Below are 15577 nucleotides of genomic sequence, written 5' to 3' on the forward strand. Positions count from 1 at the left end.
GCGCACCGGAGCTGCCCGCGAGGGACCCGCCGGGCACCCACCGGGGACCGTGGGGGCTGCGGGGTTGGCGGAGTGTGAATGCATCTCCGCAGCGAGGTGCAAAAAGCCTTATCTGCTTGCATTTGACTTGCGATGCCGGCTCCTCACTAGAATGCAAACCCTTGCACAGGATGAAAACAGGTTTGTTGCAAATTCTCCTGAAAATGTTTCATTCCCCACCGCCGCCACCTTCCTGTTGGAGATGTCAGAGAAGATCCTAATGATGACACGGTGGGAGATACCTCTGCTGCATACCCTCCGCTGTTCTTTGGAGATGTTACGGCAGAGATAAATCTTTTATGCAGCTGTCTTTTCCTATCTGTAGCAGTTGCTGCACAATCTGCCCTTGATTGCAGAGCTAAAATATTCTTTTTAGGATCCGTTTCACAAAATGATGCAAAATAAACACAGATGGGAGAAGTGGGGGAGAGAAAGCTGTAATGAAGTAGTAATGGTGGATTGATCTTCCCTCCTTTCCCCCCCTCCAATGCCCTCCCCCAAAATGTGAGCCTTTTCTGAACACAAAATGCTACATTTCTGTTTTAAAGCAGTAAAGATTTTGGGGGCTCTTTGGCTGGGGTTTTGGAGGGACACTTCCATCAGTGGTGCTTGCCTTACTGACTGACTTTCTTGAATGTCTGTGGCTACCAAGCCCATCAGCCTTTATCTTGCCTTCACCTGTTTTAAAGGATGTCTTGTTTCTTCCAACATCTTGCAGGTCATTCTTCCAGAATGCCAGAGGAAAGTTCACCAAAGCGGAGTCCTCAAAACATCCCGTACAAGGACCTGCCCCATATCATCAATGCTGATGGGCAGTATCTCTTCTGCAGGTATTGGAAGCCAGCAGCAACTCCCAGGTGAGTACTTTCAAGCAAATGTCATTTTTTACTATCAGTAAATAAGACTCTAAGAGCATAATTATTATTTATAGCTTGACTGGCATTACAGGGCTGTGTGCATGGAGCTTTACAGAGCCACTAAGAGAGATTTCTCTCATCCGAGAGAGCCTCTACTGTAAAGATGTATTCTCCGAACCTTTACTCACTCAAGTCGGCCTTACAGATGTCAGACATGGAGTTACTGTCATTTCATGCACAGCTGGCTTGGTTGGCCGTTCAGTAGGCTACCAAGTGGCATGTGCAGGTGGCTGATGCCTGGCAGCAATAAACAACTATCTTCAAACTAATAGCACAGGCAATCAGGGAGGGATGAGACACAGGCTTAGAGATGTCTATTCTTTCTGATTTTCTCAGTGTCAACAAATTAAACATCAGCATCTGACTTCAGTTTCAACAGTAGTAGCTGAAATCTCAGGGCAACAGGCAGAATATGGTTTGACTCCATTGCTTTTTGACTGTTGTTTGTTTTTTTTTTTTTTTAATTATTTATAGTTACTAAATGATTTAAGTAGCTCTTTCACTGGCAACTGCGATTTCAAAACTGACCTCAGTAATAACACGGACAAGGAACCAGCTAGAGAAATTTCTCTAATGTTTTTGTCATAATTTCAATAATCCCTTTACTGTAATAGCTTTCTATGCTGATTAGGATCTGTTGTAGGAAGCTATCTCTGTTCCTCCCATAGTTATGATCTTTCTTCTTCCTCCCAGTATCTGCTGGCTTGGCATGTATTTATGCTACCGCTAGTTAGATGGGTAGCTACTTTGTAAGAATCTGGATGTTCTTTTATTGTTTTCTTTTTCTGCGAGCCAACAGGAAAAGCTATGTTGATTTTATACAGCTAGAAAACAGTCACAGGAAAAAGTTGTTCAAGCGGTAGTAGGGAGTTGAACTTTTTCCGGACCACCCAACAGGTTAGACATCATCCTGTGTCCAAATCAGCCTGCAACTGCACTGAGAGATAGCTACGGGTCCAAGTTAGCTGGCCTTGGGTTTTGCGCCTGCCAAACCAAGGGCAGTGGGAATAACATAGAGGTGGGAGGTGGGCAAGCACCGAAGTACGCTGTCCGCAGAGGGGAGGACAGTGCAGCCACCCCGCTACAGCTCCATTGTACTGGTTGGGCTGTAGGACATGGGTCTTGGTTTAAGGTCACCTGGTCCACAGAGCATTTTATAGTTGCTTCTACTCACTGCCTTTCAGAAACAAGGAGGAAAGTTTTTGGCGCTGCTGCTTTACATAGTCTTTGCGCCAACCTGAAGATTTCCTCTACAGAAAAAAAAAAAATGCTATCAAAACAAGCTTCTACTGTGAAACTAGGCTGTCTTGTATTATAATGCTAATTAATCATTAACTGCCCACAACCTTCTTCACCCAGTTGTGGAATTGCTTTCTTTTTTAATGTTTAATTTCTTAGTGAATTAGTAGTGAGTGGATGGGTCTTTGATCCAGAAATGAAAGGATGATAAAGAGCTGAGGCTTAAAACTTGGTGTCTAAGTCCTCTGGGTAGTTAATTTTTTTCAGGGCTCTATGCACCAAGCAGTTAATTGAGAGTGAGCTTGCCCTAGTTTTGTGACAACAAAAGTGGATGGGATCAGTGTTGCTCATTTACAAGTGGTTCCTAAGTGCGTGTGTGTTTGTGTTTGCATGTTTGTGTATAAGGAGGGGGCGTACTGTTTATTATTAGCTCTTTTTGCATTGTTATGTATGAGAGAGACGGTAAGTGACTGAATAACAAGTTAGTGCCTGGATCCTACAGTCAAGAATGCTCTTGAAGCGCTTTGATAGGCGAACCAAAAATACCTTTTTTTCGCCCTTCTCACTTTTCATAAGTAGCTCAGCTTTTTCTGCTTCATATGTAGAAGCTCAGCAACTTTCATCTAATTTTAAATGTTCAGCAAAAGTGATCTATATATATATATGTATAGGGAGAGAAAAAGAGACACCTCAGGGGACTTTTATAGGCCTGTTACAATTTATTCTACCTCAAATACCGAAGGCGATTCTTTCAATCTTCTAACTCAATTGTTGATTCAGGTTCAAATCTTAACGCTAATGAATGACACTATAACTGTCAAATGGTGGGATCTTTCATTGATCCATTATGCATCTAATCCCAGCTAGGGCTATAGAAATACCTCTTCACTGCAGATGCCCAAAGGTTATCATTGACTTGCCTTCTATTAGAATAGAACTTATCATCCTTGATCCCTCCCCCAGGGAGGGGGAAAACCCGGGATATCTGCCAAAGGAGAAATTAAAAAGTAGCCCTAGCCTGGGGTTGAAGAGCAAACAATGGCTGGGCAGTCTCTGAGCGTGGGGCCGACCGACAGACGTCGCCCCTCGGAGCTGGTGCTCCTCTTTTATCTCCTCAAACAGACCCGCAAAGGTGGGTAAAGGCTGTGGCGGACTAATGTGCTGTAGCATATCTTTTTTTAAAAAACGATTTGTCAGGAAGGTGGGGAAATTTTGTGAGGCTCTTTTGCTTCGTGCTCACAAATATCCAGGCTCTGATCCTGCGTAGTGTTGATCTGACTGATCAGCCCATACTGGTGCACATATGGAAGCTTTGTTGTAAGTGCCACCGAGGCCAAGGTTGTCCTGTGAGTGAAAGGCACCTATTGTGAGTTCCTCAGCAGGGTCCGCTTTGTTTGGAAGGAGGATTTAGGTGATTACCTTACAGGAAGCTGACACACAAAGGCACTCAGATGTCATCATGATTAGATGGGGTACACAGAGTAGGTAGCAATGGGACTAAGGAAGGAGGGTGACAGTGTTTTCCACGTGGTTTTTTTGGGCGGGCAGTGACTCCCACCAGCAGAGCTGGGGACTGAGCGTCTTCTATTGCTGTCTGCTGGCAGCAATGCAGGTGCCACTTCCCTGGCCAGCAGCCCTGCAAGCTGACCGACTTGTTGAGCCAGTTTCATCTTAAGATGTAGTTAAGTGGTCTTGTTGAATGCAGCAAGGAAGAAAAAGCAGTACGTTCTGGTGTTGTTTTCCCGTGTTGTGCCAACAGCAGGATCTGTGGAGCGTGAAAACAGGTAATGCTTTGGCACTGAGTGCTCACTAGTGAGTGCAAAGCTTAAGATCTGGGCAAGGCAGGGCATTTTCAGGACCATGTAAAGTTGTTTGGAGGATTGTTGTTTGTTTATTGTTGTTTCAATTGTTGGTACCAAACCAGATTGTTCCCATGCCTATAGCGTGTCCCAGTAGCTGAGGAAACCCTACTTAATGGGAAAGCAGTCTTTGTGTAAACAAAAACAATGGCTTCATGCAAGGTTAAAACCTCTGCCACCACCCTGAGAGGCCTGAGGCAAAATATGAGGTAATAGGAGGTGAGGAATTAAGAAACCATGCTCTGTTCCCAGCTCTCAGACAAAGCTGCTAAGAATAGAGGTGGGATGAGGAAGGGGAAGGAAAGTTGGGAGGAGAAGTCAAGACATTTCCTTTGAGGCCCCTAAAGGGCCTGGAGAAGTTCAGAGATGACCTTCTTTTCCTCTCTGTTCTGTATCCCTGTAGCCTGTTCTGGATGCTTCAGCTGTTCCTGTCGCTGCCTAGATAAGCACAGTTTGTTCTGGGGCACTTTCAGCCCCTCTGCTTGAGCTCAAATAAACCCTGTGAGATTTATTGATCCAGAGTAGTTTTTTCAAAGGTGCTAATAGCCTGCAGCCACCATTGACTTCTGATAGAGAAAATTATGCTCAACTCTGTCCCTGTAGATCAACCACTCTAGGTTGGACACTTGAAGCTTGAGATACTTGTAGTTAGAGGATGCTTTTGAAAATGTGGGTTCCAGAGATCCTTGTATCTGAGCTTCCTCATCTACCAAACAGAAATCGTTACCTGGCTAGTTAGCATGATGCTTGTGTGTCTCTCCACGTAGTGGCCTCTAGGTGCACTTAGATGATTGCCAGCAACTGAAGTGGTCTGCCTGAGGAGGCTGCCTGAAGCTGAGACACGTGTGGGTCACAGATGTGATCCTGGTCGATTGCTAATGTACACTAAAATGGGTTGGCTCAACTTTAGACATCGTGACCATGGTTTAAGTGAACAGAGTTGCAATTGTGTGAGTAAACAGTGTCTTTGTAGGAGTTCTTTCAGTTCTACACCTGACAAGTGTGATTAAAAATATAAAATTAAACAAACAAAAAGCACCCACTTTTCTATTTACTTTTTAAATTTGTTTTACTCTTTGAAAAATGCCTGTCATTCTTTCTGACTTGTTAGTAATGAAAGGCCAAGCCAATAAGGAAAAAACATATTTCTCTCTTCCCCAAGGACTTTGCAGAAATGCCTGTGGTGCAGAAATACAAACTGCCTTTATATTTGAACTGGCCCTTAAATTGTGAATATTGCTTGCTGATTTTGGCACCTCATTGCTAGCATTTCCATGGCATTTCCAGAAGAACAGCACAGCTCCCAGCATGAGCAGATGACAAAGTTGAATTTGATTTTCAGACCCTTCCAAAATGAACAAATAAATAAATAAACCAAAGTGAAGTCAAAGCAAAGGGAATCAAGTCACTAGTTATAATGTCTTTAATTATACTGTGTGGTGTTAGTCTCTAGAAATACTTAAAGGAATTTCTAATTCAGTGTCACTCTCGAAGAACACTTTTGTTTGTACTCATGAGGTCAACTTCAAACTAACGCACAAGGGCCAAATCTGTATGGTGCAAAGTGACTTATGTCAGCACAGTTTGTTGTAGGATGAACTCAGCTCCCTCTGTGTGTCTGATCACATCATACACAGTGCAAAGGGGAAATAACAATTATCATCGCCGAATCAACATCCCAGGCTTTGCTTGCTGTATTGCTATTGCCTGAGTTTCTAAAGTCTCCCTTCTATTCATCAGCCATGGATGAGTTTCTTTAATGCCTATGTTCTCTTTGCTCCATGTGACTGTCACATTCACTGTGAATGGGAGCATCCTTTTATGATTTCTTATCCATTTCCAGAGGATGGACAAATGAGCAAACCAGCTTCACGTTAAGAGGGACTCTGACAGACAGGAGAGCAGCTTTGGTTCTTGCTGTAGATCGTTCCAACAGACTTTTTTAGTAGGATAATTTTTTTCAGTCCCCACAGGGATGTTCAACAGAAGCAAATCTGCCTTTTATTCCACGGAACCCAAGGAAGAAGGCAAATAACAAAGGGAATAACAATTGCAATTAAACTGTCCCTTTTGCTCGTTGCACTGTTAGGATCGGCTTCTCAGCACAAATGTGCAAATTTGTGACGGTGGTGTGCTGGAACAAGGTGACTTTAGGAGTCCCTGTTATGAATCTCAAAGCAGTAAAATTTCATCCTAGTTCTGAGACAGCAGCAAAGGAAGCAAAATCAATGTTGGTTCTTAGTGTGCCACCTGATGAACTCTTGGAAACGGTGCTGTCCAACACGATGAATATCAGAGCTAGAGGTAGAAATAGGAGAAAAGAAGAAAAATGGTCTTGAGATTGTGTTGTAAAACTCAATTTCTGCTCATGATTCTGCCAGAGACTGAAGGCTAAGCAAACCTTGCTTCTCTCATGCAAATAGTTCATTTCCTTTTAATGGGATTACAAGTGTGATGATGAGTACTGGCTTTGTACCATGACCCTGGTGGATCCCCTAGTTGGTCACTCAGCAGTTAGAGCCCTGCCTGTCCCTCCAGGTCTCTTTATCCGGAGCAGACCCTGTGCTGGCTCTCCTCTCACTCTGGTGTATAAGTAAGTTTTCTTCAGCTCATCAAAGTGGGAGCACTCTAAACCAGTTGTTTGTTGACAGCAACGCAATAGTTGAAGCAAACTCATCAACTTTATCAGGGTTCCAGATGCAAGAGCACTTTACTACACTAGCACAAGAAATGTGTAGGTTTAGACAAAATACAAAACCAGCTGCACACAGTTCCATGCCTCAATTTCTTCAGCACTCTTGAACATCCCTTGAGAACACAAAGCAGCCCTTTTAGATCACCATGAATACATCTACAACAAGAGTTGGCTGGTATAGTTGTACTGGCTCGAAGAGGGCATTTTTTCTAGATGCCTGTTGCAGAGGAGTTGGCCTGTGTTTCCTTGCAAGTTCCCTTCAAGCTGCTGTGGCTTTGTGCTTTTCCGAGCCAGGGCGAACATCTGATCTCTTTGTTCTTCTAGGGAAATTGCATTGTTCTAAGAGTTGTCCCTGCAGACACATTTGGCTGAGCTGCCTTCCCTAGGTTCAGGCGTGCCATTGTCCTAATGTGCTTCCACTTGAATGGAAGCCATCAGTGTTTAACAACCTTCTATTGTCCCTTATCCAAGAGATAGCAAGCAACCTGATCACAACCCTGATAGCAAATGGCTGATTCTCCTAAGTATCCAAGAAGATAGTATTGCATCCTTCCCATGAGATTCCTTAAGATAGGCCTAGGCAGGTCCCTTACTTCATCACACCCCAGTTACATCCTTAACTATCCCCATACATCCCTGCCCTGACTCTACCAGTACAGACATTCTGGCACTGTATCAGTATGGCTTACTATCCTATAGGAAGGAAATTAGCAGGGTAAAGTTTTTTGACATCGTTAAAACTGTATCTCTCCTAGGGTTTCTTCTTGAAGATCAATAAAATCTCACTCATGTTAACTGGAAGAGAAATACTGGTTCAGCAATCCCAAATACCAACCTTGGGCTAGTCCTGACCACAAACATCTGCTAAAGCAACCAGACCTGGATGGTGGTGTCAGGAAAGTGTCTCAAAGCTGACCAGACTCACTGTCCAGACTGGTACCAAGGTGTGGCCTTGGGGACAGTGGAAGCAGTCCTGGTGGCCAGAGCACTCCAATAAGATTTGCCTGCCTCCAAGCACACCCCTACAGGCTTCCACAAACAGCTAGGAGCAGGAGAGGGGATGTGTCGTGGAGCGTGGGGGATGTGTTTGTTTCTCCTAGACAGATGCAGTATGTTTGTGAGCAAAGGGATTCATTATTTTTGCAATAGCAGCCATGTAGTTGTTTTCAATTTCCCAAAACCTAGAGTAACACCAAACTTCATGAGTACTTCCACTGGAAGGAAAGAGACTCCCCTTCTGCATGATGGACACTTGCTCTCCAGCCAGGAGCTATCTTTGTTTCTGCTTGGCAGGCACTCACTTGAGAATGGGAGCCTCTGAATCCTCCCTTACTAAGTGATGGCAAAGGCAGCTTGCTAGACCTAGAAAATTTAGGGTCAGAAAACAGAATAAAGAAGCCAATGAGGAGCAGAGAACAGGCAAAACACATGGTCAAGACAGTCATTAGGCAGTGACACAATGACCAGTGATTTACAGAATGGGACCCTTAATTTCTCTGTGCTTTTGTTTCCTCATCTAAAAGTGGGTGTAATCATCCAGGTAAGTGATATAAATTGGGTTCTAGATGAAAGTTGCCAGAGAAAGTAAGTTATTCCTTGAGGTTTTGGTGGTTGAAGAGTGCTTGATGTTTGAAGAGAGATTTTAAAAAAATCTACTAAGTGATGCATTAGTTGTTCTCTGCTGTTCAGCTACAAGTAAATTGTCTCAGCAGCAATCCGTTAAAAGAAAGAAAAGAGAGAAAAAAAAAAAAGGCAACAAAATATTGACAACTGGGCTAAAGCCAAACATTCAGCGGTAACAGCGTAGTAATCGTTTGCTCCAGTATTGTGTATAGATGGGTAAGGAGAAAATGTACAAACTACTATAGATTTGGTAGGCGAGAAAGATTACTGATTTTTTTCAGCCATCTATCTGACCTATGATAAAAAGGGCTTGCTCTGTATGTTTTCATTCTTCCTTGGTCAAGCTTGAAGCTTGCAGAGTGGGGGAATAAAACTTAAATCTTTGGCCTTTTTCTAGAACAGAAACTTGGTTTAATTTGCTGTAAGTGTCAGCAGGTTAGCTAGTTCACCAGCTGGCAAGATGAGCTTATTTTTATAATTTTTCAACATATTTTTTACTTTTATTTTTCAAAATTATCTCAGTAAGGTTTCAAATTCAACTGTCAAATTCCAGAAATCTGCAGTGGCTTAATTTGCTGGGCTAAAGGCATGAGGAGGGATGAGGAAGCAGTGAATAATTAAATTGCTGTAGAGATAACATCTAGCTGACTTAATGGTTAAGTTTTTTCTTCATTTTTTCAATTTTGTCTGAGAGCTAGTCTACAATATTTGGAGTATTAAAAACTGTATTCTGAGCAGCATTCATAATCTAATTTTATTAAAAGGACATTCAAGCGATCAGCATTCAGTCATCCTCTGGCCTTCCGCAAATGATTTTAGCAAGGAGCACCAAGCGTCTCAACCCAGGTTGTCCTGAAAATGCGCAGATCACCTCTCTGACATTTTTAGCTGCCCACAACTTCATTAGGACAGACAGCTTTTTAAAAATTGACTTTTTCTTTCCGGGTTCACTGTGGCCCCGTGCGTGTAGCACAGGGCTGGAGCTCAGGGAACCCATGGTGACATTTTGACTCTGCTGTTAAAGTCCCACTGATTGTCAGGTTTTGCCTCACGCTGTGTGTCCATCCTTGCCTCTGGCATGCTGTCTGGCCATCGGCAAGGCTTTTTACCTCTCGTGCTTCAGTTTACATGGCAGCGTGAGGGAGGGTTGCTCCTTGCTTGGGGCAGGGTAATGGAGCAGAGGACCTCTTGAGGTCCCATTCGTCTCTGCGTTATGCGACTCCACGACAAGCCTAGTTGCACCCTTTGCAAAGCATTTTGGTTTTTGTGAATGAGGAGTCAGCTGTTGTTATTATTTATGCTGTTTATTTACTGGTCACATTTGTCAGAGCTGGGGAATGGAAAAAAAATCAATCATCAGATTCACTTTGATTATATTTAATTTCACTTTCAGTGTTTGGGGAATCTTGATTTGTTAAACACTGCTCCTTCCCCTAAAACCCCTAGTTTTACATAGTCGGTGGAAACATTGTGTCATTCTTACACATAGGTATACCTTTCTCTTTTGAAGCACCATTTAAGGGTTCTGACCATCAAAGGTTTGCTTCCTGCTGCGCGTGTTTTCCTGTTGCTTTAGGAGAGGTGGTCAGATCCCTCAGCACAGCTAAATGTAGCATTGAGGCTTGTTTATATTTTGCTAAGCCCAAAACATTTGCAGACATGTCCCCGCTCAAGCCAGCCCGCAGCTCCGTCCCCATCTCAGCGACAGAACTGAGGTCTCTCTTCCTCCCCATGTCCCACACAGCATGTGCAATGCTTCAACCCGCGTCTGAGACCTCTGTGTCTCCAATGCCATGAGCAGCCCTGGTGTTGCGCTGTAGCGATATAGCTGATGAAGCTCTTCCCATTCCCATTCCTGTTGCAGGCTGAGCGAGATGCACCCCTCACAAGTGATCCGACAAATGGTGTCTTGTAAGTTGGCAGAAGAGAAACTCGGGAGGAAAGACAAAACATCTTCCCTGCTGCTAGCTCTCTCATCAGCTCTGACTCCGTCTTTGCCGGCAATCGCAGGAGTCGGAGCTGGCCTGGCAGTGGCGGGGTTAATAATTGTGGTATTGAAAGTATTTGCTCTTGATATTCCTGAGGCTTTTTGAAAATGGTCAGAAATATGTGGTACTTCTCAGTTGCTGTTGAAGCACTCCACATAAAACACGGCGTTCCTGCAGCAGAATAACAGCCTGTGCTTTAAATAAATGTTGTTATTTCTGCTCTGCTGTAGGTGTACATGTATGTTTTGGTTCAGTGACTGCCAGATACTGTAAATGAGTATTGATTTCCTTTTCTATTTTAAGCTTTTCTGCAGAAAAGGCATCCCACATGCCTTTAGCTTTCTTTGCCTGTACCTAAAGTGATTGCAGCCAGGGATTTATCTAACGAAATACTCTTTTATTTTATTGTTACCACTCCTCCTTATTTTAGTAGTTGCGCCCCAAGTTGGTCAGGTCCCCACTCACCTTTTGGAGTTTAAAGCTTTTACATCTAGCCCTTTTTGAGAGCAAATCAAGACAGTGTTTAAAACTCGTGGCAAGTAGTTCCTTACTTAGCGTGGCAGCCCCCTCTGCCATAGGTGAAGCTGCTTGGTGCTAGAAATGAAAGAACATTTTAGGAAGCAAGCCTGCCGTAGCTAAAGTCTTCGGACAGCCAGATTAACTCAGTGTGAATGAGAAATAACACAGACCTGGATTTGGCAACCATAGGCAGAAGTCTCTATCCATTTTTTAACTATTAAATCATCTGTAAGTAAACCATTGCACCTCAGCAGCAGTTCAAATTTACTTTGGTTCAAAACGTGAATAAACATTTCAGCCTTTAAAGCACAGGTTGCAGCGATCACTGTCTTAGCAGGATTCCCGTGTCTCACGTTTAAACGCTTACATTCAACTTTCTCTCCTACCTCAGGTCTACAGCAAACGTGGAATAGTAAATTAATTGAAACATGCTCAAAGCCTTGGCAAATGCTTTGATTTCCTGGAGGAATAGCTGCTGATACTGATTTTGACAGAGCCTGTAAAGCCTCTCACTGCAAAGATTCCTCTCATAGCTGGGCAGGGCTGAAGTGCAGATCTAAGATGTGCCGAGATAGGATTGTTCATTGGAAATTAATGTGCTTAATCTCAAAGTATGTTAAAATATACATAAGTGCTTTACGATTAAGAAATCAGTCCTTGAATTTCTGTCTCTAAGTTTATGGGGTAATTCCACCCTGGCTTTTGGAAAATCACGCAGAAAAAGATTGGCTATTTGGAGACTCATGTTGTTATCTGTGACTTCTGAACTTTTTATGAGTTCGTCAGTTTGTTAAAGATAACCAATTAAGATCTCTGCCAACACAGAGGACCGCAGACAAAATTGGATCAGAAAGGTAAAAGTGAGGGGGGGTAATTGACTCAGTGCAGGAAGTAATCAGGAGTTCCACATTGTTGGCAGAATTGCCTGGTTACAGACCATACTATCAGGTCTAAGTGTTTCAGGGAATTGAAGTTTTATGTTTTGCTTTAAACCATTGCCATACAATGGGGTATTGCACAGTCAGTGCTTTATTAAAAAGTAATAATATCATACTAACTTGAGTTCACAGAACAGGTAAAGTGTCATCCCCTTTCTTGCTCCTTACTTATTCACAGCTCTCTTCCAAGCTAGTGGAGATTTGCCCACGTAAGCCCAAAATGCCTGATCAAAGTACTTCAGTTGTACAGTTTGTATTGCAGGGAATGGCTTGGAAACGCTCTGACTCCCTCTTGGGCGAGGTGTGCACTTTTCAGCTTCTTCCCCACACAGTGCTAGGGTGTTGAGCTGAATTCTTCCTTTAATAACTTCTTCAATATTCCTTGTCATAAGTTGTCTGTACCATCCACTCCCTGAAATAAGAGCTTGAGACTGGAGGTGATTAGAGCCATGGCTAGAGTCTAAAACGTGGACAATCCCATTCTTAAGAACCATTGATTTTGTGGGAAGACTGACCATGAAGAACCTCTGGTGAGCCCAGGGTCAGACCACTAGAGATGTCCAGCTCCTGCATGAAAAATACCTTGTGAAAAAAGTGAAGTCAGAAAAAGTCTGCGGACTTGTCTTAGAGGACTTTAGGAAACACTGCTTAATATTTAGATGTAGTGTCCTCAGCACCACTTTATGATTCGCCTCAAACTATACGTACTTCTTAGCAAACATTTGAAAACAACCGGGCAAGCAAGTGTGTTACCAAGGACTTAAAAGTCATCAAGTACTTGTATGGACCTAACTAGAAGGATGGCTTTACTGAGTAAAGCAATTTCCATCATTTGAAACCTACGGGGACTCAACTAGAACTCCTCACCTTGATACAGGAATACTGCTGTCTAATTCCATCTTCTGTGCTATGCAGAAAGGTGAGATTAAATGGTCAAAATGGGGCTAGGATGCCATGTAGGGAGCATTCTTGCACGGCTTGAGCAGATCTCTTAATCAAGCACACTTTATTTCTTTCTAGGAAGCCTGCTTGGTCTGTCAGGGTTGGCTTTGTCAAGCTATGAACTTATAGCAGCAGTAAGTAGTGACTTGTCACTGGAACAGGCACGAGTGCTCTGAATATGCCGAGACTGCAAGTGAATTTAGTAAGAAGGAACCGTTTTTGCACAGGTACTTTGAAACAGGGACATACTTTTATATAAAAAAACCTCTTTGTTCATTGAACAAGTTAAGTCCTGAACTAGTGAGTAGTGCTGAGTTTAAGCAATGGTGACTGTGCAGAAGAAAGCTTCTGGCCCTTTAATTGCAGCTTTCTCATGCTTTGAAAGGACAGTCCATCTAATTACACAAGCCTTTCTTTTTCCAAGGCTTTGGCTCACCAGGCAGTGCCTGCATTTTGATTTCAAGAAGAAACTGCTACACGACTAGCTAAATGGTAATTTTTGTCCCTTTGGAAATCACTAGAGGTTCAGTGCAAGTCTGTGAAAGAGGAGGGGGAGGTCTGTGAAAACTGTTCTTGCTCTTACTCCCCGTTTGTTGGTGCTCTATTGAGAATTGTGGTCCTGCAGCCATCTTCCATCTGCGGTGGCTTTTCTTCCAAGTGAAAATTAATTTTTAATAAAATTAACAAGAAGTATCTTATTTTTCCTGGTTTTCAAGGGGGTCTATGCCAGAAATTCTTTTGCTTCTTTGAATATTCTTCCTCCACACCTTAAAGCTAATCTTAAAATTTTGGGTGTGATTTCAGATTGACTTGAATTTTGCAGCTGATGTCTTCTATTTAAATAATACTTTGCACAGACACTGACTGCTTTGTGCATTCATCCTTGTAACTCCCCTTGGGAGATATGACCTCCATTTTATCTCTCTTGTAGCCCTCGTACCGAGGAAGGGCTGAAGCAGAGCAAAGTACAGAGCTGGGATGTCCAATTACTCCCAGCCAGGTCTGGGGGCAGTTCTGCCCAGCCTCCCCCCAGGTCATCCCTTCCTCAGTCCTGTGTGCGGCAATGCCTACACCTTGCCTCTTTGGAAATAGAAGTCATAATTCTTCTTTCAAGGATTTCTGTGCTCTGTAGAAGGGCAGCAGCATGAGAAAAGCGAAGCTCCAAACCCTGAGTGCCTCCGGAGTGCTCCTCTGCCTTGCAGACTCAGAGCAGCAGGTCTGGCAGTCAGTTCTGATGGGGGAAAATCCCATCTCTGATATCAAAGTGGAGGAGTGTCTCCCCGAGGCAGTCCGTGTAACCTTAGAATCCCTCCTCCTCAGCTTTATCCAAGAAAGGAGTGGGAAGATCCAGCCCATGAATTTCAAGCTACGCACCACGCATTTCACCTCTGATCTCAGCCTTGTGTTCCCTAAAATATTACTTCAAAGCTTCCTTGAAACAAAATACAGCTGGTCTCAAATGTTAACTTTGCAGAGATTTGTCCAGCGCTATGCAGTTGCAAGGTTCCAATAATTCCTTCCCTCCCACCCCCACCTGAAGTTTCCTTCATCTCTTTTCCCTGTATTAGACCACTCATGAGTTATTCTCGGTGAGGGCTTGCTTTTCAAAGAGCTACAATAAATCAGCATAAGCTGTTTCTCCACATTGTTTTGTGCTGGCTCTAGCTAGATCCTGTTGAACCTTTTGTTTTGAAATATATCCGTACTACCCAGTTCTGTGTCTGCCCCATTGATTTATGGTGTCTACGCTTTCTGGTGTTGTTGAATAACTTACCCACGTTACTCCTCCTGGAGGTCATGGCAGTTCTCAAATGTCCTCCTAACTCGATGCTGATGAGGGACTGTGATTTTGAGATGTATGATGAGACCAGGCTTGCAGACATGTTGTGAGAGTTGCTCATGGAAGCAAGTGCAGATTTTAAGACCGAGCCCTAAGTCTCTATCATGTTAGGCAGTAGGATGCTGCCCAAACTAACAGCAGCCCCTTTGGACAGGCTTGAATGGGAACTTCCAAGCCTGAGTAAGTGGGGGAAGAAAGTAGGAAGCAGAGTTTGCTGGAGGGGTTTATTTTTTAATTGCCAGTTTAGGATCTGGATTGAATGAAGCTACTGATTCTACTAGATTCTACTAGACTAGACCAAACCACATCAAACACAAATGTGCAGAATTCTAAATCCCCACAAGCCCTATAAAATCAAGCAGAAATTATGTAGTGTGAGCATGGCGCATATTCTGTGGTGCTCAAAGGTTTTTCACAGGCTAAACTACTACAGTCTTGAACTACCACTTACCTCAGTCTATCGGGAAGAGGTGAATTTCTCCAGATTTGGAGCTCTGTGAGATATCCATGCTGATGCTACATGGTCTGTGATATTGAGAGAAGGTTGATAGAGACTTGACTCCAGGCTATTGCTACTCTGACTTGCTTTTTCTCCAGAGTTGGGAAAAGTAGCCGAAGAACTGCTAGTTTAACATAACATTGTTCAACTTCAATAATAGCTGAAAAAAGGGGTGGCTACCCAGATTATAGACCTACATGGCAAAGCTGAGCATATATGGGCCAGTAGAGCAGAGGCTAAGAATGCATTTCTCAAAAAAACTGAGCAAGAGAGCAAGCAAAGCTCCTTGAAACATGGCTTGGAATTGGGAGCAAAGTCATTGCTTCTTGTGCCTTCAAAGGGCATAACTCTGCATGTTTCCTAGAGATGGAAGGACGGCACGAAGGGACACACCTGACTCCACCATAAATTTTCCTGTCTAAGCAGAGTCACCAGGCTGAATGCTTCGCTAACTGCATAGGTCATGAGCACGCACAACA

General features: G+C 43.3%; 1 protein-coding gene across 1 annotated transcript in view; it reads left to right on the forward strand.

Moving 5' to 3' along the window:
• Positions 1–170: 170 nt before the first annotated feature.
• The window catches only part of MGLL (monoglyceride lipase), a 63345-nt gene continuing 47938 nt past the window's right edge, over positions 171–15577 (forward strand). Inside the window, 2 exon segments of the mRNA XM_009576592.1 lie at positions 171–180; positions 758–896. Of these exon segments, the coding sequence (XP_009574887.1) occupies positions 171–180; positions 758–896 (149 nt within the window).

This window comes from Fulmarus glacialis, unplaced genomic scaffold (genome assembly GCF_000690835.1).
Source record: "Fulmarus glacialis isolate BGI_N327 unplaced genomic scaffold, ASM69083v1 scaffold11364, whole genome shotgun sequence".
NCBI lineage: Eukaryota > Metazoa > Chordata > Aves > Procellariiformes > Procellariidae > Fulmarus > Fulmarus glacialis.